The following is a 27,371-nucleotide window of genomic DNA, read 5'->3' as shown; positions in this document are numbered from 1 at the left end:
ACACCCCTGGAAGAATTTGTAAGATGTGTAGCATTTTTAAAAAACATGATTGATCAGACAAAATATGTCTGTTATTTTTAATGTGTTTCAAATTAAACTAATATGCAGCACTGAATAGCACAATCAAGAAAGCATTGAGGTAACCATCATGAAATTCTGATTACAACCCTAAACAGCAGTGGTACAATATTGTCGGATTGAGGTGACCTGCATTGTGGGACCATGCTTAAAACACAGACTTCCATGAGCATGAGGAGGCAACAGCCTCACTAACCTTACTGGCTGTGGAGATTATTGAAAAACATAATAATCAGACAGAGAAGAGTGCCTAGGTGTTGAATTAAGTATTGGATTTGTAAGAAGCAAAGTTGAAGATGGAAAGGCCAGAAATGGCCTTTTAGTGGTGGTGATGAAGGCAATCACTGTAACAGATTTATGACTTGTTTGGGACAGATATGGAGGAAAGTGAGAGAAAAATGGTTGAGAAATCAGGTAAAAGACACAAGGGACAGGAGAACCGGTGTTGGGTTGAATATAGGACTTTATATATGTGCATCTACCCAAAATAGATGAATTTCACTTGGGCAGACTGGATGAGTCATTTTGGTCTTTTTCTGTCCTCATTTACCTTGTTACTATAGCCTCACTCTCCCTTGCCAAATGTGTCTCTTTCATCTCATCTAACTCTGCTTCTTCTTCCAGTCTTTCCTTCCTTGTCAGTCTCTCAGTTCCTTTTATTTATTTATTTATTTATTTTGCTGCTATCTTTCTTCCTTCTCAGCTTCACCTCTCCAATCTTTTTTATCTCTCCCTTCCATTTAGGCTTTCCCTCCTCTCCCCTTCAGTCTCTCAAGTACTCCCCAGTGGCTCTGCACTGAAAGCCCTGTCCTCCGGGACGTGGAGTGGGTTCATATCCCACTTCTGACTTGCTCATCCTTCAGGGATCACGATTTAAAACTCCAGGGAGGAAGACTCAGAACCAATGTCAGGGAGTATTTCTTCACGGAGAGGGTGGTGGATGCCTGGAATGTCCTTTCGGAGGAAGTGATGAAGACCAGAACTGTGAAGGACTTCAAAGGGGTGTGGGATAAACACTGTGGATCCATAAAGTCTGGAGGATGGGAATGAAGAGAAGAGGTATGGTGATGGCTTGTGGGAATGACTGCTACTACCTGGTGATTAATACCCTTATTCAATAACCATTCATATAGTTAATGAAACTCCAACATTGCTCTATGCTTCAATGGCCAGAGGAAATGTGGAAAAGAGGATTTGCATTCAGGCAACAACCAACAAGGTAGCACAGTCTGGGTAAACAAATATGTGTGGGAGTAGCTTGCTTGTTGCGGCGGTTACTACCCCAAACCAATTAAGCCTGTTACTTCACTTTCAATGTATATCCAGCGTAGCTCTCTGCTTCAACGGCAGGGGAATGAAGAAAAGAGGATTTATATTCAGACAAAAACAAAGGACTGAATTGCACAGTCTGGATAAACAAATAATCGTGGGAGTACCTTGCTTATTGCAGCAGTTACTACCCCTAACAAATTAAGCCTGATACTTCACTTTGAATGCATATCCAGCGCAGCTCACTGCTTCAACGGCAGGGGGAATGAAGAAATAGTATTTACTTCCAGCCAACATCTAACAAGGCATTGATTTGAGCAGTATGAGTATGCAAACATTGGGGTAACTTGCTCAATATGATTGTTATTACCCTCAAACATTAAGCCTTATACTTCACTTTGATACAGCTCCAATACTGCTCTCTGCATCAATGGCGGGGGTGGAAGGAAATTAAAATCAGAAAGCTACCAATAAGGGCCCTAAGCGGTTGGAGTAACAGATAAATATGAGAAAATAAGTGTGAAAGCTTGCTGGGCAGACTGGATGGGCCTATTGCTCTTTTTCTGCCATCATTTCTATGTTTCTATGTTTCAATCTTCATGTTCTTTCCTTTCCTCCATTCTTCTTTCCTCTCAATCCCGAGTTTATGATTCACTTTTATCTCCTCTCCTTATTTCTCTTCCATCTCAACTCCCACCTGCACGTTGTTTCACCTTCATCTTCTCTTCTCTCCATTCCCCTTCTGCTTTCAAACTGGCTCCATTCCAGTTTCTTGCCCAATTCCTTCCTCCAATTTTCTCCTTCTCAGTTCTAGCCCCTCACTACTGTAGCTTCCTCCTTCCTGACACTGGTAGCTTTGTTCATCTTAAGTCACAAAGCAGGGGAGAGAAGCTTGTAGCAGCATCCAGAAGGGCCCTCTGGGAAGGAGAATGGAATTGCCATCTGGGTTGTCAACATCAGGAGCAGAAAGTGGATGTGGCAGACACAAGTGGCACCAAACGGGAGAAAGGATGCAAACTCCCAAGTTGAACTACTTGAAAGAGAGGATGTAGTAGCTAGAATGGCATCACTATAGAGAGAGATTGCAGTGGTCTGGAATGGCACCATTATAGAGAGAGGCCATAGTAGCCAGATGTGGCACTGGTGGAGACAAAAGCTGAAGTAGCTCCACTATAGCCAGTGCTATAGAAACATTGAAACGTGACAGCAGAAAAAGACCATGTGGTGTATCTTGTTTGCCCATACGCAACAACTATTCAACTTTACAATCCCTACCCTTTCCTCAGAGACCGTCTGTGTTTATCACATGTTTTCTTGAATACAGATACTGTCCTTGTTTCTACCACCTCCAAATGTTGTCTGAATATAAATCCTCTTTTCTTCATTCCCCTGCCGTTGAAGCAGAGAGCTACGCTGGATATACATTGAAAGTGAAGTAACAGGCTTAATTGGTTAGGGGTAGTAACCGCCGCAACAAGCAAGCTACTCCCACACATATTTGTTTACCCAGACTGTGCTACCTTGTTGGTTGTTGCCTGAATAAAATCCTCTTTTCCACATTTCCTCTTGCCGTTGAAGCATAGAGCAATGTTGATTGTTGCCTGAATGCAAATCCTCTTTTCCACATTTCCTCTGGCCGTTGAAGCATAGAGCAATGTTGGAGTCTCATTAACTATATGAATGGTTATTGAATAAGGGTATTAATCACCAGGCAGTAGCAGTCATTCCCACAAGCCATCCCCATATCTTTTCTATTCATTCCAATCCTCCAGGCTTTATGGATCCACAGTGTTTATTCCTTCAAGGCCCATACCTCTTCTCTTCATTCCCATCCTCCAGACTTTATGGATCCACAGTGGGGAAGCCACTTGTTCGCTACACATCCCCACTCAATCCATTTCTTTGTTTTAATCCGTTGAAAAGCGCACAAACGCTACTCAGTCGATGCTCCTCTCATAAAAATGGCGAACCTCATAAATCTCATAAAAATGGCGAACTGTAGAAGAAATGGATTGAGTGGGGATGCGTAGCGACCAAGTGGCTTCCCCTGATGAAGAAGTAATTCGAAACCTGGCCTTGTTGGGGCACACGCCGCTAAGGATTACACAGAAGCCTGAGGGTTTGAATTTGAGATAAATGATATTTAAATTTGGCTCCGTTTTTTGAAATGATGGAGAGGCGACCTGAATTTCCTTGTTCTAAACTGTTTGGTCTCACCTGTATTAAAAAAGCTTTTTGAACATAAGAAAGTTTTAAAATTTAGATAAATAGAGAAGAAGTTATTCTAAAAAATAATTAAAGGACTTTAGGGTGGACGGTGGTGCTGATGATTAAATAAGAAACCAAGTAAGGTTCACTGGATAGTGCTCCTGAAGTTTTTATGAAGCATCACTGCCACCTTTCATATATTTTTTTCAAAGTTTTTCAAATGTGCCAGTGGGATATACAAGTGAGATTAATTTAGTTAATTGTATGTAATAAAAAAAAATTTTGGAAATTTAAATTAGTACAAGTTATAAAATAAATAAAAAAACAAAAAAAAATAGAAAAACAGAAAAGATTTTGAGTGTGGGTTAGTTGTTGTGATTGCTATTTTTACTGGGCAGAGGAGGGCAATATTCAGCCAAGCCCTTTTAATCCAGGTAATTATATCAGGGCCAGCTGGAGTCAGACATGCTGTAGAGGAAACCTGCTTGATCTGAGGGACAAAGGGAAAGTGACTGCCACTAGTGACATGGTTTCTGCCTTCTCTGAAGAGTGATACTGAGTATTTGATGAGACATCCCTTCGAACCTCGGGGCTGGCAAAGGGTCCGGCTGCCACCGGAAAAAAGAACAGTCTTAATCTTTGATATGTACAGCATAAAGTAAACGTTGAAAATAAAAATCCTCTCCTTACCATCTAATTGCATTTCCCTGGAGACTTTATTCACATCATCCTGTGATCGTCCATCAGTAATAACCACTAAAACCTTCGGAATACCTCTCCTCATACCTGAATTGGTAGTAAACAAGGATTCTCGAGCATGCTTAATTGCTTTGCCTGAAAAATAGAAGAGTGCAATTAAATGGAGAGTAATTGCATAAACTTTGTTCATGTCTCATTTTCAATCGCAACAGCTCAGTTCGGGCCCTGGTGCGACTTTACTGAGTCAGCTGTCACCCAAGTCACAAGAAGAACAAGATTTACATCGCTGTTTTGGATCCCTGTCTACACAAGGCAGATGGCTTTGGCTCTCGAGATGAAGGATAGAGGTGGGTGTCACCAAAGAAAGAGAGATGAATTATTTAACTTAACACATCATTAGCCCCCATGTCACAGGAACAGATATTTTTCACTTTTTGACAGGATAAATTGGTGCTGCTCGCTGACATGAAAAATGATGAGCAGCACCAACAACATTAGAATTGCTAAATATAGCAGTATGTGGAGGATGACCTTTCTTTGCTTGTGATGGGGTCAGAAGCCTATTAATAGACGCATTACTATGATATTATAGCTGGAGGACGTGGGAAAAGCTGTTAGTATCCCTGGGTTTATTTAAAAAAGATTTGGAAAAGTTCCTGGAAGAAAAGACCATTAACCATTATTAAGGTGGACTTGAGGAAATCCACTGCTTGTCCCCACACCCCTTCCCCCACAGTGTCAACATTTAGGCCCCTACTTGTAGTTTTACAAAATGGGCTGCCCAGAATTGGGGGTTCGATCAGGGGAGGAAGGTTAGCCTGCTAGCATTGATTTTGAGTGCTAGCTAGCCAATGTAGGTGCCCAAAGCTAAGCATTGCAATGGTGTACATAAATCTTTGCTGCTACCACACACACACACATTAATGCACAATCCAACTCCCTCCCCAACTCGATGCTTCAGCTATGAGGAAAATCTCTTGCAATCTCTCTCTCTCTCTCTTCTGAAACATCCTCGCAGGCTTTCTCTCTCCTGGCACAATCTGAAGTAGCATAAACCTTTCCACGTGCTAGAATTTAGCTAGCCAAGGTAAAGCTGAGGCAGAGTGTGTTTATTGGATTTCATACTTGCAAACAGGTTAAAATATTTCTGATGATAGAGTGGGTGGATAGCTGGGGCCTAGTGATCACAGGATAATGTGGCTCAGGTTGGGGATCTATTTTCAAAGAACTGCTGAGCAGTGAAAATAACCAGCAAATTTTAGGAAGTTATTGTTATCCGAATTTTCAGCCAAACCTAACCAGCTAGGTTTCTAGTGAAAATTCCCTAAGTCTAGCTGGGCCAAATTTGGCCCAGTTAGAATTAAAACTTCTAATTATGCAGCTGGGGTTGCCTGGTTACCACCTCTGGAACCGCCTCTTTTTTGCTTGATTAAAATTTGGCTGCCTTGTGAATTTAGGAGGTTAAATTTAGCTGGTTAGTTGGGAAGATTTTTGAAAAGCAGAGTTTTGACTGGATAACTACCAGAGGGCCTCATTTACTAAGCATGTTTCCCACAGACACAGAATGGGAGAAAAGCCTTAGTAAATCCGGCGCATAGTTAGCCAGTCTAAAGTATTGAAAATCTACATTGTAAGAACAATGGCAAGAGCTGCATCCCACAGAGGTAAAGTTGGATTACGAGTAAAAATACTGGTGTAGGCGCCCCCCCTCCCTCACTCCACATACCAGCAGGGATCCTCACCGGGCCACACTCGGTCCCTCCTGTGTCTAGCAGGCTGCCAGACACAGCAAGGCAAGCCTTATAAAACCCTCCCTCACTCACTGCTCCCTGCCTCATCATCAAGTGTCCTAGCTCCTTGCTGTGGCCACCCTTAAGCTTTGTTCTCTGTGTGGCCTGCTAAGAGGCCTTATTGCCTTCTCCTTGCTCTCAGCTCCTGTTGGCCCCTGCTTTGCCTTGCACTCGGTTCCAGATTGGCCTTGCCTTACATCCTGTTCCAGTTTTGCTTTGCCTTGCACCTTGTTCCAGATTAGCCTAGCTTTGAACTCTGTCCTTGCTTTGTTCCAGTTCCTGTCTCCTTGCCTGCCCTGTTTCTCACCTTGCTCAGCCCCTGACTCCTCGCCTGTCCCGGTTTCTGCTTGCCCTGCATTTCCTTGCCTTCGGACTGACTTCTTGTTCCTGACCTGGCCTGACCTTAAACACTGCTCCTGCTTGAATTCTGCCGGACCTGCCTTAAGTGCCTTAAGTGCCCTGTTAACAAAGTCCAGAACCTGCAGGCTTAACCCAAAGGGGAAGTGGCCAGTTAGACAGAGATCCTGCTCTGCTCTGCACTTGAGGTCTGTGCTGCTTCTGCCAGGGATTTAGTCTTAACCAGCCTGTAGGGCCACGATACTACACTCTTCTGGAGCGCCTACTTTTTAAGGATGGAAGTATACATTAAAAGGACCCTGGCAGAAACAGAAGAACTGGTTGGAGTTACTAAAAAGAGTGCAAAATTTAAAAAACAGTCACTGTAGGGGCAAGAAATCTTTCTGTTAAGAAAGTAAACACAATGAAAAGGTAAAAGAAAACTTTAAGCTTTAAAAATAAGGTGACTTAATAAGGGATGGACTCACTAATTTAAGGGTACAAAGGAGGCCATGGCTATTTGTGAAATCCAGGTGAATAAAACTGATGACACCCATTTGATAGGGATGTGCATTCATTTGAAACGAAATAGAAATGTCATTGACATTTCCTATTTCATTTCATTCCATTTTCAAATTGGAATGAAAGAAAAACCAACAGAAGTGCCATTGGTTTCTTTGTTTCATTTTGAAAAAAGAAAAAACTTCCTTGGGCTAAGGCCTAACCCGCAGCTAGCCTAACAAGCCTGCGGCCTAACCCACAGCTTGCTCTGCAAGCCCGCAGCCTGCTCTGGGGTCTGACGTGTGGCCTGACCTGTAAGCCTGCCCCCTCTTCCTTGAAAGCTACTGGGACCAGGCAACATCCCCCATTTACCCCTTCCATGAGGTCAACTGCAAAGTAGAACAGGCAGGAGGGATACCCACTTGCCTCCTCCTCCATCAGTGTTGTCGAAAAAAATGGCACAGGACGGCCCTCAGCCCAGTGCCATAGCAACTTTAAAATGTCTCAGGTCCAACTAGCATTTGGAAGACAAAACTGATAGGGCAGGAGTTGAGTGAGTATCCCTCCTGTCCCTTTTTACTTTGCAGTTGACCCCACAGAAGGGGTAAGTAGGGGCTGGATTGATACTTGGTCAGGGCACCATTTTGGAGTCAAGGGCAGGGTACAGGAGGCTCCCTGGCTTTTCATTTTTTTTTCTTTTTAAATGTTTATTTCATTCAGTAAAGATATCTAAACAAACATTAAATAAAAAGATTATCAGATTAAAATAGTTTCCATAAATGAAAAAAAAAAAAAAAAAGCCACAAAATTTTGGGGCCTACACAGCACAACCACTTGAGGAAGGTGGCAAGTAGGAAGTTACCCAGGTAAAGATACCTAAGCAAATTTAGCTGGGTAATTCAGCAGGACTTGTCCAGGTAAGTCTCCCACTGAATGAAGTTATTCAGCTAAAGATACCTGGCAAACCTTAGGCAGTAGTTTGTCTGATCAGACTTAACCTGGAATGTTTAGCTAGGTAGTGCTCAACATTAGCTAAATATTACCCAAGTGAAAAGTTATCCAGGTAAAATTTCTCCAGTCGGCAGGGTAGGCATTTGAATTTCAGGGTTTGGCTGGGTATCTTAAAGGTTACTTAGTTCAATCCTTTTCAATATCAACTTGAATATATTTTTAGTGGAGGTTGTGAGGAAGAACAAACAGTGATGAACTCGGTGATATTGAGCATACGAAGAACAAAGCCGTTTTCAGCAGCATGGGGAAGAAAGTCTCGTTGAACGCCTCAGCTAAAGTCACACAGAAACTTAGTAAATGAAATATTTCTTCATGGAAAGGGTGGTGGATGCATGGAATGCCCTCCTGGAAGAGGTGGTAAAGACAAGAATGGCCTACCCCTCTAACTCTTCCCGCGCTGTGACGAATACCTGAAACTTGTGTAATATAATCACTGAATATTTTTGTAATTTTCTCTGTCTTTCCCCTCCTGATCTATCACTCTTCAAATCATGTGCCCTCTCTGATTAAGTTTGTATTATTTACCATTACATTATTGCCGTCTATCTCCTCCCACCCTTTGATGAATCCCTGAAACTCGTGCAACTTATTCACAGAATTATGTTTGAATTATTTACTGTTAATTCCCCTTGATCTAATCTCTCCTGAATTTTATGTAAACAACATGCTTTTTCAAATCTTAACCTTTATTTTTCACTATGCCACTGATCCTGTAACTTTGCTACGCCTTACCCTATTTATCAATAGTTTCTGTTCCTTGTTTCATATAGTTCCTTGTTTAGCATATAGTTATAGTTACTGCTCCTTGTCTCATATAGTTATTGTTACTGTTCCATGTAAAGGCCATGCCTAAAAGTTCCAAGTTATTTGTAAACCGATACGATGTGCAAACGGATGTCGGTATATAAAAAAATTCTAAATAAATAAATAAATGAACACAGAGGATCCCTAGTGCCTACATTTTGGAAATGAAGTCATGGGATATCCTGCCCAGAGGATTAGTTACTACCCCAGACAACTTGCTGGGCAGACTGGATAGATCAACTGGGTCTTTTTCCTGCCATCATTTACTTTGTTACTATGTAATGACAGCAGATAAAGACCCGAATGATCCATCCAGCCTGCCCAGCAAGTTGCCTGGGTGGCAGAGTTACCGGATTACATGTGACCAATTTGCAAGATAAATTTTCAAAAGAACTTCTGCAGGGAAAGTAGTGCTTTACCTGCAGAAATGGCTCATTAGGAAATTGTCTGACTACTTACATGTTTAAAATTACAAGATCTGAAACATATACATTGTATTTGTGCACTTTTAGATGCTTAGGGGAATCTCCAGGGGTGGAGTTTGGGTGGGGTTGGGGCTCAAGGCATACTTTCTGATTTGAAAAAGCATGCATATAAATTCTCTCTGCAAACCTATGCAGTCCAAACAACAGACAAGTCACAATAGTTAGTTATGTAACCCTTATGATTTCCCTGTACTTAGAGGCCCCTCTAAGAATTTCCTGAAGATTTACAGCATCCTTTAAGGGATCTCATTTGATGACTAGGCAGCTAGAGCTCAGTGAATTTCTCAAACTGATGTAGTTTGAGAAGGGATTCTTTATTTCTCCAGCAAAGATAAGCAATATACTTGTGTATCCTGTTATATGCCTTTGGATTTGCAGAAAAAGTTAATATCATGTAAAAACAGGGGGGAGAAGCAAGGTGAAGCCGTGATAGCTCTCTGAGTTTGGTTGCCTTTTTTTTTTTTTCAGTTTTTTGATGAGACGATCAAGTGAAAAGGTAAAGCAACCATTTATCCTGAGCTGTCTGCATCTCCAATTGTTGGTTCAATCAACAATTTTGCGGTAGCAGGTGCAGAAGTAGAGTTAGAGATGGGGCTGTGGGTCTGCTTGTGTGTTGGGAGGAGGAAGATTAAAGACAATGCAAATTTGAGAAATCAACTGGGGAAGCTGAAAAACATGGTACACTTCAGGAATTTAAGGTTCCTGAATTTCTCCTGGAATTAGCTGATATCCACAAGAGAGATGTTAAAAGACTATTAAATATTTAGAAAGTTGCCTCTGAGAAATTGCCTCCTGTATACCTGGCTTGGGCCTAGATTCATCAAACTGCTCTATATATAGCAGAAATAGCGCCTGCAATAAAAAAAGGGCGTGGTTAGGGTAATTTTCCTGGTACCGCTTCGCATAGCTATTTTACTGCAATGCATGTTAAATTTATTGCACCTATGATATTTTCACATTGCAAGCTAAGAGTGAGAGAGAAAATCAAGGGAGTGATATAAGAAACCTTCAAGAGTTAGGAAACAAATTTAAAGGTGAATTTTCAAAACATCACCAAGCGTAAAAATTAGCATAAGTAAGTAAGTAGCCTCTATTCATGTACTCCATATTTTATAAAAGTAAAACACATATATTTTCACTTTTGCATGCACATAATCGTGTGTAAAAAAGGGGCAGTTTAGGGGCATTCCAGGCCAGGGCTACCACACGCGTAAGTTGCTATTTTAAAAGACATTTTCCAATTTACTCACACATTTTTACTCCTGATAATTATCTGGCATAAGTGATATTAAATATTTTTAGTGCATACTGGTAGTACTGACTCGAGTGCGAGGTCTGGGTGAAATGGGGGGAGTTCAAGGTAAAGAACTAGGAGGGTCTCGATGAACTGGAGAAGGACTGGGAGAACTGGTGGACTAATTGGTAAAAGTGGTAATGTCCTTGACACACGCATTTTGTAAAATTGGCCGATTTATGTGCATAAATCCCGATATATGTAAGCCCTGCTTTACTTCCATCTGTAAAATATAAGCACATACATTTGTAAAATAGATAGAAAAAGTATGCACGTTCAATGCACTGATATATATTGTTCAATGCATTGCATGTATTTGCGCCTAAGCCTACGGAAGCGTGTATGCTGAGCGTTAAAGATATGCCTATTTTATAAAACATGTATATATCATATGCACGGATTATAAAACACGTAGCTGTATACATGCGTATATGCCTCCGTGTGCATTTGTTTGAAAGTTACCCTCCCTATGTATATAAAGTGCAGACTAATGACCTTTGCCTTCAGAAATTCTGGAGGGTGATGTAGTGATTTGTCCCAAAGACAGAAAGATCTCAAGGTTACAAAAAAGTGCAACAGGGCAGTGGTGAGAGCCAGAGAAATGCGAGGATGATTTTAAACAGGCATAATCAGCAGAACATTTGAAGCGATATAATGTCAAAGCGGTCACTGCAGCAAGTTGCTGATGACACAATTTCACCTATACATTTCTCTAAACAAACAAGCCTGTTCCTTTAAATTAACCCCCTGCTACCACTGGGTGGTTGGAAATGTAGTTTTTAACTTATGCTAACTCATTCAAGGATTTGTAGCTAGGTATTAACCTTTTCCAATTTCATAAAACATCTGCATTTCTCTTGCAACACTTTTCATTACTTATGAATAAAAAAAAAAAGAGAATGGAAAAAAATAAGAAAAAGAGGATTGCAGGTTAACCCTTTGAAGTCAGTTTCTTTTCCAATTGTTGCTGCCATCAGTCTGCCAAAAAATATTTAGCCATCGACGAAGCTGTCTCGTGCTTTCTTTCTGAATTTTCAAGCAAACTCACACAGTTCTACTTTTTCTTTGTCAAATGTGATAGGAAACATCTGCACAACACATTGGTGGGCCTTCTGAATTCTGAACTGAACCCAACAGCTTTCTCTTTGCAACAAACAGCCTCCTGCTGTTACATAGCTAATGTTTCAGCAAAATGTTACAGCCAAAATATCTTTGTTTGAAGATATATATCAGATATTGGCTGTGCGAAAAATGGATCTTTTTCCTAAAACAATACTTCACTGTAAAGTAGACAGTTGTCTAGCAAATGCACACTATAGCTGTGACCATGAGTATATTTTCTTCAGGAGTCTTACAGAAGACAGAGCTCATTTCTGTGGTACTAGAGTTTTAGGGTCATGCACTAAACTCTTCAGATCGCAATGTTGAAAAATGACTACAATTTCCTGAGCTTCTTGGCCTTTCTATTTGGAGTTTTGTTTTGTTTCTCAGAAAAAAAGTGTTGATGCTTTTGTGATACTTGTCACTCATGCATGTGTAGATCTGTCATGAAGGCTTAAACAGATATTTAAAAGCTGAAAGGAGAAAACCACTGGTATGTCACAGCAATTCTGCTCCTTTCATAACACTTGAGGGATACATGCTCCCTGAGGAACCACTCTAAAAAAGGAATTAATGGAGTAAATGTGAATCATTCTGTGGTCTTGTTCAAAATTGACCATACTTCTAATATTCTCTAAAAAAAAAAATTATATTTATTTATTTATTTATTATTTTTATTATACCGAGTTTCATGATAGGAATCACATCAACCCAGTTTACAATTAACAATGTGAGTAAAGGCAGAGAGTAACAAAGTAAAACATTTCCCAATTCAACGTCACATATAGAATGAAACTTAACAGATATAATAACAATATTTAGGATGTGAGAAAGTTACAAAAAACAAGGAAAAATAACTAGGATCTGAAAGGGGGAGGAAATTGAAGGAAGAATATTAACATTTTAGCCAACTGTATCAATTAATAAATATGTATAGTATTATAAAAATATAGATGAGTAGCAAAAATGATCAAATATGATGCTGTTGTGAATTATAATAATAAGATGCTGTGACTGCGTATGAAGTTAGTGGGTTTATTACAGTTCACTAACTTTGAGTTTGTGCTGATGGGTGGGGAATTTAATCCAGTACTTTTCTCTTCTTGTGTTAGTCATGCTTTAATGTCCATCACTGCTGTTTTTAAACTGCAGTGGAAGTCCCCTAATTGGCATAACTTGATGGTCAGACAATTGTCCCAGTTACAAAGGTAAAACAAACTTGAACAAAACTATCCATCCAGAATTTTAAATATAATTTAACTTTATAAAAAAAAATTCCATGGGTGCCCAACTCCGAAAAGAGTTTTGCTTCTCAATGAGTGAAGGTTGTTTCAACTTTATAATTTTAAGAGGCCTAATTCAGGATTCTAGATTGGAGAATGGAATCCAGAACCTCCAAGGTAGCATTCTCAGAAATGTTTCCAGTTCCCTGCTTAGGATACCAGAGGTGGGCTGAACTCTAGAATCTCAATGTGAGGAGGAGATGGTGTGTGCAAAAAAAAAAAAGCTTTAGAAATATTAGGAACTGGGTAACTTTTTTGGGGAAGAGGAAGCCTATACTGAAGGGATGGAACCCAGCTGCTGGTGCTATTATAAGGAAAATAGAGCAATTTTTAAACTAGATCCTAAAGGAAAGCAGATAGTCACTGAGAAGCCCCAAGCTGACATAAATCTAGTCCTTAGCAATACTATAAAGTCAGATGCAACAAAATCTCTTCTCTTTTACATAAACCTTAAAACATTTTTTTCAACATTTCCATGTTTTTAAACACCAAAAACGAACAAAGTTTCCCATGAAAAATCACTTTTAAAGGGCCATTGGAGATTGCAGCCCAACTGAAAATTTGCTTTCCGAACTTAATGGGAAGACTTTTTTCTGCAATATACACACCATTTCTTTTATCATCTAAATTTACTTTTTGTTACATTCACATGTTAATTCTTTTTTTTTTTTCTTCCACACATTCATACTTGCGTTCTTTATAGTTTTTTCCATACCTGCAAACATCTGCTTCTAAATACTGCAAATCTAAGGGAAATGCTCTCACTCTCAGTACTTGAGCTAAAACAAACACTTAATAGGTCTGATACAGGTCAACAACCCCTCAAAATCCTTTCTTGGGCACACATTACACTAATGGCCATAGGGAGTACTATAACATGCATACAAAGTTCAGCGATGGTTTACTTGAAACCATACTTCGCTATAAACTATTATGAACACTAAGAAGGATCATATTGTAACACAAAATAAAGATCAAAGTTTGAGTGAGCAAAGTCTTTGATGTCAGTTTATCTTTTTAATTATATACCATAATTGCTATAATAAATAAGACCATTAAATAAATGACTTCCTTAAGTGCAGTGAAACTGATCCCTATACCTCCGATCTGTATCTCTGGGGAATATTATGCTTCATTTTTTGAACATCCTTTAAAATGAACTTTTCACACAGTTTAGTTTCCTCTATGAGATTGTTCCATGTCAATCCTTGGTACAGACCACTAGAGTCAGTATGAAAACCTACATAATGGCTTTTTTCATACTTCTATGTCCCCTGTAAGCAGTATCTAAATGCTGCAGTTTGGACTATAAAGCTAAGAAGCCTACGTTTGGACTAAACGTTTGGACTATAAAGCTAAGAAGCCAGAATGACCCGGACGCAAGACTATCAGTTATGATGATTGAAAAATAGGACACAGCCAGAGTCTTAGTAGCATTATAACGAACATTGGACTCCAACTCTCGGGCGGAGGCCCTGAACTTATAGATTAACCAGGGTGAACTGAGGGAGGGAAGGGTTTCAATACAAACAAAAATCAGGGGGATGTTCAGCGATGGACGATTTCTTTCTTTGGGAATGTTATGTCAGTCAGTTGTGAATAGTAACCATGTAACCTTCGTTTGTTTCTTTTTGTTGTTAAGCTAACATACTCCTCAATAAAGAAAATATTAAAAAAAAAAAAAAGTCCTTAAATGAAATTATTCAATTAAGGAATATTCCTGTTAAGCGGACAATCCTATTACACTGTATCCTGTTCAGTACACTGTACTGCATTAGGCCAAGTTTTGTAAATTTTGACAAGTTCAGATTCGAGCTGTGTGATCAACTACATTTCTTTTGAAAAAGTAACACATTTTAATTGAATCCTCAATTTCTTTCCTTGCTTCTGGTGTTAAAATGAAAGAGCCTGAGTTAGCCCTACGGACCAAAACTTCACGGGATATTTTGCTTTCAATCAGATCACAAGAAATAGAATCTGATGGCAGATATGGACATTAGGTCCATTTAGTCTGACCAATTTCCCAGTTTAGTTCCTGATACGATTCCATACGCCAGGCGTTCTCAACTGAATCCCCGGGACACACTTAGCCGGTCTGGTTTTCAGCCTGATCACAAGGAATATGCACGAGATAGATTTGCACACAATGGAGGCAGTGCCTGTAACTCTATCTCATGCATATTCATTGTGGATTGCCTGAAAACCGACTAGATGGGTATTTCCCAAGGACTAGGTTGAGAAACCCTAGTCTATGGCATTGTACCAGGAGCTAATCTGCCTTAAACCTCAGCTGATTTCTGGATTTCCTCCCACCTATTTGCAACTAGGAATCCTCTCATCCCATGCTTTCTTGAGTGCATCTTCTGCTCCTTTCATAAATATTTTCTTATGTTACTCTTAAGTTTGTCCCATTGGAGTCCCATACCGTGACCTCTTGTTTAAGAACTTCCTTTCCTCTGAAAAAGATGCGTCTCTTGTGCATTGTTTATATCTTTGAGGTATTTGAATAACTCTATCATGCTCCTGCCTGTTTATCTCTCCTCTCTTCTAGGGTATATTAGGTCCTTTTGGTGAAGCTCATATACTGTTTTGGGAGCTCTTCTCTTCTTTTGGAGATACAGCCTCTAGAACTGGATAAATTACTTCAGGTGAGGTCTCAGCAATGATCTGTATGGGGGCATAGTCAATTCCTTTTTTCTACTAGTTATGCTTCTTGCTAGGCACCTTATCATCCCTCTGGTTTGGCCACTGCCTTATCACACTGTTTTGCTACCTTGAGATCCTCAGACATAATCACCTTGAGGGCTCTCTCATCCTTGGCACATAATCAGTATCTCACCGCCTTGGATTTCTACCCTTCAAATTCAGGGATCTACATTCTTTTTCATTACAATTTATAAGTAATTCCAAAACACTGGTAATCTGAAAAAAAAAGATTGGATTTGAAAACCTGTCTTTTTTAAATCAAACTAGCTTATAATATACTTGTCCAGTAATCTAGCATTAAACTACCTGCATTATACATATTGAATTTGTTTTACTCCAGTTGAATTTGCCTCTTTTGTTAAAGTGAAACCAAATAGCAGAAGGGAAGAGAAGTAAAAAGTAAAAAGTTTTAGAATAATTCTGCTTAAATTTAAACTTGAAGGATACATTTAGTACTGCTGGCATAAAATTGTTAGTGTCAGCCAAGATTACAGCAGTAAAATTAGTGTAATGTCATTTCAGGTCAATATGAAAGCACATTAAACACATGTAAACATGTTTTAAAATTTAGGCTTTATCAAAATGTTTTCATTAGTTTAATTCAATGGAATAATTAGTATGAAATATAATGTTCAGCTGTTTCCAAACAAAACAAACAGTTGGCAAAAAGCGCACTGATTCCCTAGAAATAACGTCTCACTGACTTGTCTGTTCCTAATAGCTGCATCTTTTGCTTTGTTTTTTAACTGTCGTAAAACATCTGAAAACAAAATCCATAATGGCCGCCAACCTGACATACTCTCATAGATAAATTTTAAAAAGGACGCGCTGATTTTATAATAATCGTGTGTCGCCACGCGCATTATAAAATCTCATACCCGCGCGATTTTATATCAGCATGTGCACGCGGGTGTCCTCTTGCGCACGCAAGGGGAGGATTTTATTTAAAAGTGCACAGCGATGCGATCGGTCTGCTCCAATAAATATTTTTTGGCATGGGGGCAGGGGTTGGGGAATTGGGCCGCTAGGCCTATGAGGCTATTTTGTATTTTACAGTAAACTTGCCGCTCAACCTGCTCCGTGCTTTTGAATATAGCCAGCTAAGCTAAAAGTTATCCAGTACACTAAGTTGAAGAGCTCACTAACGGGACGATTTTAAATCCCTGGGGCACGCAAATACCAGGAGATATGTGTGTGTAGCTGGGCCGCGCTCATTTTCCAAACAGCCCGGCCATGCGTGTATCTCCCAGTACATGCAGAAGTGCCTGGCTCCTAAAAAGGGGCTGGCTGAGGACATGGGGGCTGGGCAGGGTGGGGGTAGTGCGGGGGCTGGCTGGGACAGTGCTCGCCAGCAGCTGGCTGGCGCAAGGAACTTATTTCTGCTTGTGAGAGCAGGTAAGTTTAAAAATAAAAAAAATTAGGTGAGTTGGGGGGGGGGGGGTTAGAGGTTGGGGCGGAGAGGGGAAAAGAGAGGAAGGATAGTTAGGGGTTAGAGAAGTTTCCTCCCAGTCTGCTCCTAATTTTTTTTGTTTTTAAACTTACCTGCTCCTGTTCCTTGTGCCAGCCAGCTGCTGGCGAGCACTGTCCCAGCCAGCCCCCGCACTACCCCCACCCTGCCCAGCCCCCATGTCCTCAGCCAGCCCCTTTTTAGGAGCCTGGCACTTCTGCATGTACTGGGAGATACACGCATGGCCGGGCTGCTTGGAAAATGAGCGCGGCCCAGCCACACACACATATCTCCTGGTATTTGCGCGCCCCAGGGATTTAAAATCATCCCGTTAATGAGCTCTTCAACTTAGTGTACTGGATAACTTTTAGCTTAGCTGGCTATATTCAAAAGCACGGAGCAGATTGAGCGGCGAGTTTACTGTAAAAAACAAAATAGCCTCATGGGCCTAGCGGCCCAATTCCCCAACCCCTGCCCCCATGCCAAAAAATAAGACCTGCTGGCCCAAACCCTCCCCCCAGCAAAACCCTTCAAATAAAGTTTAAAAGTTGAATTGCTCTGGGTCTACTCGCCAACAGGGCACTAGGTGGTGGGTGAGGAGGAGTGTAGGGAGAAATAGGAAGAAGCGAGCACTATTGAGTTTTTGATAAACTGGGGATGGGGCAGGGGTCTGATGAGAGAACCCAGAGCAATTCAATTTTGAAACTATGAAGGGGTTTGGAGGAATGGGGGCTGGGGCCAGCAGACCCCATTTTTTGGCACTGGGATGGGAGATGGAGGCTGTGGAATTGGGCCACCAGGCTGATTTTTTTCCCCTCCCCGTAAGTTTGCCATTTAATCAGCTATCTGCTTTTGAATATAGCCAGTTAAGTTCAAAGTTACATGGCTACACTTACCCAGATAATTCTGAAACCTATCGATCTTCAAACATAGCTGCTTAAGTTTCAAAGTTCTCCAGTTTCACACAGACATGTAACTTTATTCGAGGATATTCAGCAGGACATTTAGCTCACTGAATATCCCTGATAACTTATCAGGCTAATTATCTGAGTTTTTAAAGATTGGCATCATATGAATACAAAACTATATCTATCAGAGACCTGAAAAAGTCCATGCAGAGACATCTTTGTCTCCACTAGATGGCCCTAGACCCCAGCCCTTGTTTAGGCATCTGTAACAGCGCTATGCCGTTCAATACTGCACTTCCACCAGGGGCTTGCAGGAATGGGTGGCAGGGAGGGTTAGTTCATGTGACTTAGAAGGCAGTGTAGCTTTGATTTCAGGAAGGAAAGACATGTTTCAGCAGGCCCTCATTCTAGCAAAAGAAGGGAGAGACACTGCCCTGCCAGTTCTTGGATATAGGCTGGAGGGAAGAAAGATACTGAGAGGAATTTTGAGTTGAGCATAGTGAGGATTATTGAGACCTGTGCTGACTGGAAGGCAGAGAGCCTCTCTCCAGTTAGTGCAGGAAGGACCTGTAGGCATCTTCGACCCATTAAGAGAAGGTTGCAGTGCCCTGCCAATGAAATCCTTTTTGGTAATTTTTTCTGTCTTGAGGGAGAGTAAGGCATTTTTGCTGCCCCTCTTCTTTGCCCAGTATTAGAGATAAATGTTGTTCCTGTAAGGACCCTTCCCCTCCAGGATGGTCAGAGAGCTATTCTTTGGATGAGGATAGCAGAGAAGACGACCATCTGGAGACCCCCAATCAGAGTTTCCACCCGGGACAAGGGACAAAGGCAGTGAAAGTCAGGAGCGCCCCTCCGGAAATCAGGTACTGTGAGGAAAGGGACATCCGCCCCGCTTAGGATACCCCAGCCACCTTGGGACAAACATTCATTCCAAACCATGGATGGAGTACCAGTTCCAAGTTTCAGTATGAAAGATTCACTTCCACAATGAAACTTGTACTACACCAAAGACAAGGGATCTGGATGTATTTGGACATTTTATTTATTCACATTATTGATTTTCCTACAATCCTTTACAGTAAATATTATTTTGGACACCCATCCAGTGAGTCCTGCCTGTTTTGTCCAGGTCCCTGTACTAAAGAGCAAGGGTGGCATACACACAATGCCCCATAAAGAAGAATCCCCCGGGGAAGCAACTGTGTTGGGGAAAGGACCGAGGAGCTGCCCATGTAAAAAATTATTTTCTGGCCACTTGGAATCCCCGAAAAGGAGTTATACCCAGAAAAAGGAAAAACCATTACCTGGCACAAGAGGAGAGTTCTGGAATAGGTGAGATAATTACTGATCCTTACGCAAATATGAAAACAGTGCCAATGGCAATTCAAAATTTGGAAACTCAGACAGACATCCAATTTGGTAAAACAAAAAAATATATACTGAAAAGAAATTTCTAGAAGTTTAACCATCTCGATGAGCAAACCTTAGCTCTGAAAGATGTGTGAAATATGGACTTTCAATAAAGCAGTGGTTTTCTGTGTCTATGGGAGGGCAAAAAGCTGGGTAGGTCAGGCCCTAGGGTGAGCAGGATAATTTCTTTTTAAAACTTCATGCAGACTCTGTTGGTAAAAAGTGCCCGCAGTCTTCGGCCCTCAGCAAACAGTCTGAGAATTGCTCCCTAAAACATTCATTGCAAGAAACTCAACGGTTTCCCCATGAATAGTCCTGAATAGCTCAAGCCTTGCCAGAGCCAAAGAGCAAGGTGTGACCACTACAAGGAAATGAGTCATGGAATCAACAAGTCTCCCATGGTTTGATATTTTCCACAGCTTTCCTTCACCTCTTCCTATCACCTCCATACTTCAGCCAGCCTTTGACTAATCTCACCCTTCATCTGCCCCTCATCAGATAAAATCTGCTCCTTTTCAATGGGTGCACTCCAACCATGCAACAAAGTTACCTGTCCACATCTCCTCCCATTGCTCCCTTCAGGTTTCTAACCTCCCCACTATCAAACCCTTAACTCATATTTATTTTACTCCTTCTTCCCCTTTCTCTTCTCCACTGGTGCGGCCTATGGGTCTTGTGTGGACAATCGTGCTGACTGTTATCTGTGCATCATAAAGCGCCTAGGACAAATGAAGAATTGCATTTGGCGTACCTGTTTTTGTGTTTCCTCCTTTGTATGATATATGTTGTATGGCCTCAAGGAGAGACTCTTTATCGTTATATGAGTTTAGTTTGAACTCCGTCCTGGCATCATCACTGAATTGAGCAAGTCCCACCTGTGTACAACATACATGTACCATGTTAGGCCACAAAAACTCAAAATTTTTGAAGAAAACAAAAACAAAATAATTGAGTAGAAATGATGTAACTAGAAGGTTTATGTAGACCTGCTTCTACTTTCAGAGGATGTTGCTCATTAAGAAATGTTACCATAAAATGGATTTCTTTTATTCCTCTAGTACTTCTACAATTCATTTTAGAGCTGTTGGCAATTAGGCTGCCAGTATATGCAGTTTGCAAGTTGAAAAATCTTACTTCTAGGCGCCAAAGGGAGAAAATAATAACCTACCACCATCCTGATTACGAGTTCATAGTTATTTACTAGTAAATAACCAATCAGATTCACAGGAGTGCCATCTGCTTAAAGAGGAGGGAAATCTCTGATGTATCATTTAATTTCCTATGGCTAGCTGCATATGTTTGTGGGGGATACACTACAGCATGGATTGCCCATGGTGATAAACCAAACCAGTGGGTAATGGAAGGCTGGATGTTTTAGGCACTGTCATTACTAATTTTGGTGGGCTATGTGGATTATTAGACAACTAGGTCAGAGTGGCCGATGCCAGTCTGCATGAGCCACAAACAGGCCTGGTTTTCAAGACACCCATAATGAATATGCATATTTGCACACAATGGAGGCAATGCATGTAAATCTATCTCATGCATATTCATTGTGGAGATCCTGAAAACCAGGCCTGTTTGAGGCTTTTGAGGGCTGAGGTAATAAGACATGGAAGGGGATCTGGATGTTGAATTTAGTGCAAATCTCGTTAAAATCCTAGAAGAAGATGACAAGGTCTGAAATAGCCTGATAGTGGAGGTAGCAGAGGCCAGTACAGATTCTGGGGACACTGAAATGAATTGCAGCAGTAGGAACGGGATTGATAGTTCAGATAAGACAGGAGATGGGGGTAGGGATGTGCATTCGTTTTGAATGAATGCGCAATCCGTACGTATAGGTCCTTATTCGTTGCATTTGTGGGGTTCTGAAACGTATGGCGAACCCCCACGAATGCAACGTATCACTAACTAATAAAAACCCCACCCGCCTGACCCCCCCCCCCCCCCCCAAGGCTTGCCAAAAGTCCCTGGTGGTCCAGCGGGGGTCCTGGAGCGATCTCCTGCATTCAGCCCGTCGGCTGCCAGTATTCAAAATGGCACCGATAGCCTTTGCCCTGACTATGTCACAGGGGCTACCGATGCCATTGGTCGGCCCCTGTCACATGGTAGGAGCAAAGGACAGCCGGCGCCATCTTGTGCTCCTACCATGTGACAGGGGCCGACCAATGGCACCGGTAGCCCCTGTGACATAGTCAGGGCAAAGGCTATCGGTGCTATTTTGAATACTGGCAGCCGACGGCCCGAGTGCAAGAGATCGCTCCAGGACCCCCGCTGGACCACCAGGGACTTTTGGCAAGTCTTGGGGGGGGGGTCAGGAGGGTGGGGGGTTGTAGTTAATTAAATTTAAAGGGTTGGGATGGGTTTGTTGTTTTGTTTTGTTTTTTTAACTTTAATGGGAAATGAATACCATGGACGAATCGGGGTCCCCCAAAAACGGATGTAACAGATTTGGGTCCTGAAGAATATGACTACCGAATCGAACATATCCATCCCTGCTGCACATCCCTAGATGGGGGTGAAGAGCTGGTGTGGTATTGAGTATAGGAATTTATATGCTCAGCTTCCCAAAGTGGAAGAATCCCAGACTGGATGGGCCAATTTGGTGATTTTCTGACATCAGTTACTACATTACTCTGACTCCCGTTACATCAATGGAGTTACTCAGTGAAATCTGTGGATTGCCACAGATTTCCACCATCTTTATTTTTTTGCAAAAGCTGTCTTTTCCCTCTTTTTTAGTTGTTAATTTGCTTACTTGTGTTCCATCAGCACCAATCTGATCCAGGGCTCCAGTGGTACTGTACAGGAAGCGAATGATTTTATTAAAGTTATCATCTCCGATACTCCAGGATCCATCCACCAGGAACACCAGGTCCGCTCTAGCAGCTTTGCAAACTGCACATCAAAATAAAAAAATATTTGGAGATGAAGGAAAAGAAGCTGCAATCCATATTATTTTTCATGCATCACTATACCCACTACAAGTCAAGTAGCTCTGAATAAGAAGTTAAAAGTTCTTTCATTTTTTTGGTCCATTACAGTGGCCAACAAAACTCAAGCCAGGTCTTTTTTTTTCTCAGCAGGCTCAAACAATTACTCACAGATTATCTCATTATTCCAGCTCTCTGTGTAATGGTCTTCACACAGAGCTGCTGTAAACTATCCATGGATGGAAAAAAAAAAAATTACAAAGCAATATACAGGGAGCAACATTGAAAACAATGCCGGTACTTGCAAAGTCCAGACTATGCGCCAGTTCTGTAAGGGAAAGTACATGCATGCTTTCGCTTTGAGAATTGCCTAGGGCAAAAAAAAAAGTATCTGCTTTTTTTCTGCAGATACTTTTTCCCTTTCAAACACACTCAAGTTTTACAATACAAAGCTACGCGTGTTGCAGCATTCTACGCGCTAACCCCACATCCAGGAATTTTCTCTGCTCAGTATGGGTAATGGTGTGCCTGTTGTGGAGCCGCATGCATACCCTTACAGGCAGGGAAGGCACGCAATTTTCACACAGCCAAACTATGCAGCTTAATTGCCATTTGCCTGTGTAAGTGGCTTTTGAAAATTGTTCTCATAAAACATATGCTTGCAATATAAGTCGATACCTAAGTTTCTCCACAGTTTACTGCAAAAGATGCAGGGAGGGGGGGGGGGTCCTATGACGCTAGTTTATTTCTTTAACCATGATCCCAAGTGTTTGCAGATAGCCACCGATTCCTTTCAGCCTCAACTTTTCTTCAGATCTGACCAAAGGGAGGTTAATCCTGAAGAAGGGGGTTTCAGCTGGAGAGTCATAACTTGCCACAGTTACTGCATTCTTGAAAAAAAAAGATGACGGTTTATAAAAACAGAACAAATATTTTACCACTCAGAAGCCTGCAAATGTTTAGAATGAGTGAAAATGATAGGTAGAGGTTGCTTTCTCGCTGCTTTAGTGCCAAAAACAATTCAGGGCTTCATAACGTATAAATTGAAATACCTTGTAGCATATAGTTCCCAGATTCACACTGGGCTCAGTTTCCAAGACATCTCTGCCACAAGTGCAGAACGGGAAAAAAAAAATCATTTTTAACCGCCAGGCCTACTATGCTTCCAGCGTTTGTAAGAAAGCAGAGTCAAACAGCAAACTGCATTTGAAAAGCTTTTACTGAATGAGAAAAAAAGCCATTAAAAGTAATTTGCACCACTTTTTTTCCATAAAAAGAATTAGTAAGTGTTACGATAATAATTAGATTGCAAATAGCCAACTATTACAGGTAAAGCACTGCTGAACTGTAAGATTTATTATTAGAGCTTTGTACAATCAGCTTGTCATGTGTCTGCATTAGCTTATTTGATGACACACAGATACAAAGAAATATGGAAATCCATATTCAGAAGCATTTAGCTGGCTATTTCGAAAGTTAGCCGTTTAAATGAAGTATGGGCAATTATCCAGTTAAATTCTAGATGTCTAATAAGCTAGCTGGCCAGAATTTAGCCAGATAAGTTAGGGGCATTCCAGGGGTGTAACTGGGAGGAGATGAGTTAGAAAAGTTATCTGGCTAACTGAGAGTTATCCGAATAACTTAATCGGCTAAGACCGGTTGGCCCGTAGACCAGTTCTAAAGTTAGTCGGCTACATTCTAGCTGGCTAACTTAAGATAGTCCGTTATATTCAAAAGTGAATATACCTCCAAAGTTAGCCTGATAAGTTTATCTGGCTAACTTTGCTATTGGACTGTAACTGAATATGGACTTCAGTATATTCACAAGTTACTTGAAGCAAAGGACAGTTAGAAAATTGATTGCGCTACAATTTGTAAGTTCAAAGATTATGACTTCTGTGCCATGCAAAAGTCATAGCTGCTTAAAGGGATATTATTCACAGTCTACCCCACAAGTAAACTGACATGAATGCTTCAAACTGGAGTGATTGCTTAGCTACTAACTGCATTCTAGATACTGAGGAAGCAGCTTGGGCTTTTCAGAAATGTAATCTGTTCATGGAAAGGGGCCACACCATATAGATAACTTGAATATGTGGCTCAAGATCTGGAATAAAGAAGAAACCTTTAGATATATTAGGTGCTGGGGCCATTAGGGAACAGTTAAAGATGCCTAGCAACTTTACGTGGCAGTAATAAGAATACTAAGTGAGAAATTCAGATCATAAGTCATCAGACATTTAAACTAGAGGACAGGAGTGACAGATGGAAGCCAAGGGATTTGGAAAGTCACCCCCAACAAACACATGACGTGGGTGGAGAAACTAGCAAAATAAATCACCTCAATAGACCTTGCTTTAGCAAAAGGGCAGAAAATGAGATTAGGCGGGGCAGTAAGCCAAGGGAGAACAGATGGAAGCTATGGCTCTCAGTTTTATGTCATATTCATTTTAAGATTTTATGCCTTACTTTTAAATCCCTTCATTAGGGTATTCTACTTACCTCTCAAATTTGCTTACGTAGGGCATAGTCTGTGTTCTTCACAGCAGGAGCTGTTAAGGATTCCCTTCCCCTACAGAGATCAGGCTGGAACAAGCACTTGAGACCTGCTTTTCCTATATGGCACTCATGGTTCTGGAACTCTTTGCCATTTTATGTGTGTCTAGAGAAAGACTATCTTAAATTTAGAAAGCACGTAAAAACATGTTTTTCTCTCAAGTTTTTAATCATCCAGACTAGCCCGATTTTATGAATAATTATTTTTATAGTTTTTATTCTCAACCATTTCAACCTTGTTTAAGGGAAGCCAGTTATTTTATTTGTAAATCTTATTATTTATATTGTTTATTTTAGTCTATATGTAAATTATTGTTTTGTTTGTATAATTTTTTGATGTACATTGCTTTGATTTTATGGTAGAAAGGTGATTAAGAAAACAACTAAACTAAATTAAGCTTAATTATGAGCACAAATACTTGAAGTGGAGACAGACTTGATATTGTTGCTATTATAGAGATATGGTTCAGCAAATGTCATGAATGGAATACAGCCATACTGGACTATATGCTGTTGAGGTAAGACAGAGATGACAGAAAAGGAGGAGGAGTAGGTCTTTAGTCAAAAACAATATCCAAACAACTGAAATGCAGGGTGCATGGGGAAAGGAGGAAGTACTATGTGGGCTATCTTGAAAAAGGATGATGGCTTTTCTATTTACACTGGCATTGTCTACAAGCCTCCATCAAGACAGAGGAACGGAACAGAGATCTGGACAAAGCCATCCAAAAGCTGGGAAGGAAGGGAGAGGTGTTGCTTGTTGGAGATTTTAATCTGCTGAATGTGGCTTCGAGAATCCCTTCTGCAAAATCTGTATGAAGTAGAGAGATTATGGATGCCCTTCAAGGGAGTCTGCACAAACAAATGGTGATGGAACTCACAATGGTAGGAGCAATACTGGATCTAGTATTAAAAAATGGAGAGAGAATCTTAAATATCCAGGTAGGTGCCCATTTGAGCACCAAGAAAGAGAAAGGTCACATGAAGCTCAAAGTCCTGGACTTCAAAAAATTGACTTTGATAAAATGGGGAGGTATCTTGAAGAGGAGCTGGATGGCTGGGAGAAGATAGGTGAACAATAGTGGATCAAACATGGCAGTCGGCAGGAAGGCTGTAGGGTTGTGTGTGGAAGGATGGGGGTTCTAAAACTTTAAAAAACTTGGGTGGGATACAATGAGGTATTATCAATATGTCTTTTGGCTGTTGTAATGTTTATAAGTTTAAGGGTATATTTGCTATAAGTTTGTGCACCACGTTGCGTTCCACTTGCTAATAAAAATAAATTTTAAAAAAGGAGCAATACTAAATGTGACATCAATCATCTGTGAGTTGCCCCAGGAATAAGCAGCCTAACATCTACAGAGGTAAATCCAGGCAGTGGATGGTAGCAGGTCTTCCATCTATACCAACCATCTTCCCCCTGGGTTGAGTCCTCTGGTGTCAGTGACCAGAGAGGCATGAGAAACTGGGGTAGCTCCCAACACAAATAAACAGCAAAAACTGAAGCCTGGAACAATGCAGGAAGCTGGAGCACACCAGGAAACCAGGAACTTGGAGATCAAATAAGAACTCAAAGGCAAAAACTAGAAACAAAGAAGTCTTCTGGATTCAGGCAATAAAGATGGAGCCAGAGTATGAGGATCAGGAAGGACGACCAAGATCTGGCAAGGAATGATGAAAGCCTGAGTATAAACACATGTCTAAGCAGGAAACAAGATGGCCACTGGGGGAAGTGAGAGGCCCAGAGCTGGGATAGATAATCTAAGCAGCTTACAGCACCACTTGCAAGTGAGATGAAATCAGCGATGAATTCTCACACTAAAGGTAACAAATATATAAGTAAGAAAAATAAATAAAAGTAAGAGAAAAAGGATTCTCCAAAGAGGTGGCTGAAAAAATAAAGGCAAAAAGATCAGCATTCAAAAAGTACAAAGAATCTCTCAAAGAGATATACAGGGAAGAATATCTGGATAATCTGAAAGAGACAAGTGAAGGAAAAGATTGCCAAAGAGGTAAAGTAAGGTGACAAAACATTTTTCAAATATTTCAAAGAAAGGAGAAGTCCAGACGTGGAATCATAACCCTGAAAGGAGACAAGAATCTACAAGGGTGCTTTGAGGGAGTTCTCTGTGGAGACAGATCAGTTGATAGCAGTGAAGAAAGAGAAATATAATAACAGTACAATAAGATTGCATTGATCAGAAGTGTAGAAATATCCAGGGCTGTTGAAATGCTAAAATATAATAAAAGTTCTCAGTATATGAAAGATCAGCATTAAGTTGACCACTCAAAGTTTCTTTGATTTACAGATTTTGGAAGTATCTCCTAAGCTTATCAGTGCAAGGCATATCTGAGCTATAAGGCACCGGAAGTATCTGACCATTATATGTAAGACCGCTTTTTTGCATTGTTTCAAATTTCCAGTTCCAATTTGGAGGTTACTTGCTTGATCTTTCTCTGGTTAAGATTATAGTTTACAATTTTTTCCTCCTTTGATAACTAACAGGGAGGAGGAATAGCCTAGTGGTTAGAGCAGTGGACTATGAACCAGG

General features: G+C 40.8%; 1 protein-coding gene across 1 annotated transcript in view; it reads right to left on the bottom strand.

Annotated features, from left to right (window-relative positions):
• COL14A1 (collagen type XIV alpha 1 chain) overlaps positions 1–27,371 on the bottom strand; it is a 521,812-nt gene that overhangs the window by 181,664 nt on the left and 312,777 nt on the right. Inside the window, 3 exon segments of the mRNA XM_029591954.1 lie at positions 4,246–4,389; positions 20,082–20,205; positions 22,089–22,228. Of these exon segments, the coding sequence (XP_029447814.1) occupies positions 4,246–4,389; positions 20,082–20,205; positions 22,089–22,228 (408 nt within the window).

Source organism: Rhinatrema bivittatum, chromosome 2 (assembly GCF_901001135.1).
Source record: "Rhinatrema bivittatum chromosome 2, aRhiBiv1.1, whole genome shotgun sequence".
NCBI classification, from domain to species: Eukaryota; Metazoa; Chordata; class Amphibia; order Gymnophiona; family Rhinatrematidae; genus Rhinatrema; species Rhinatrema bivittatum.
This window is presented reverse-complemented; position numbering and strand designations above follow the sequence as displayed.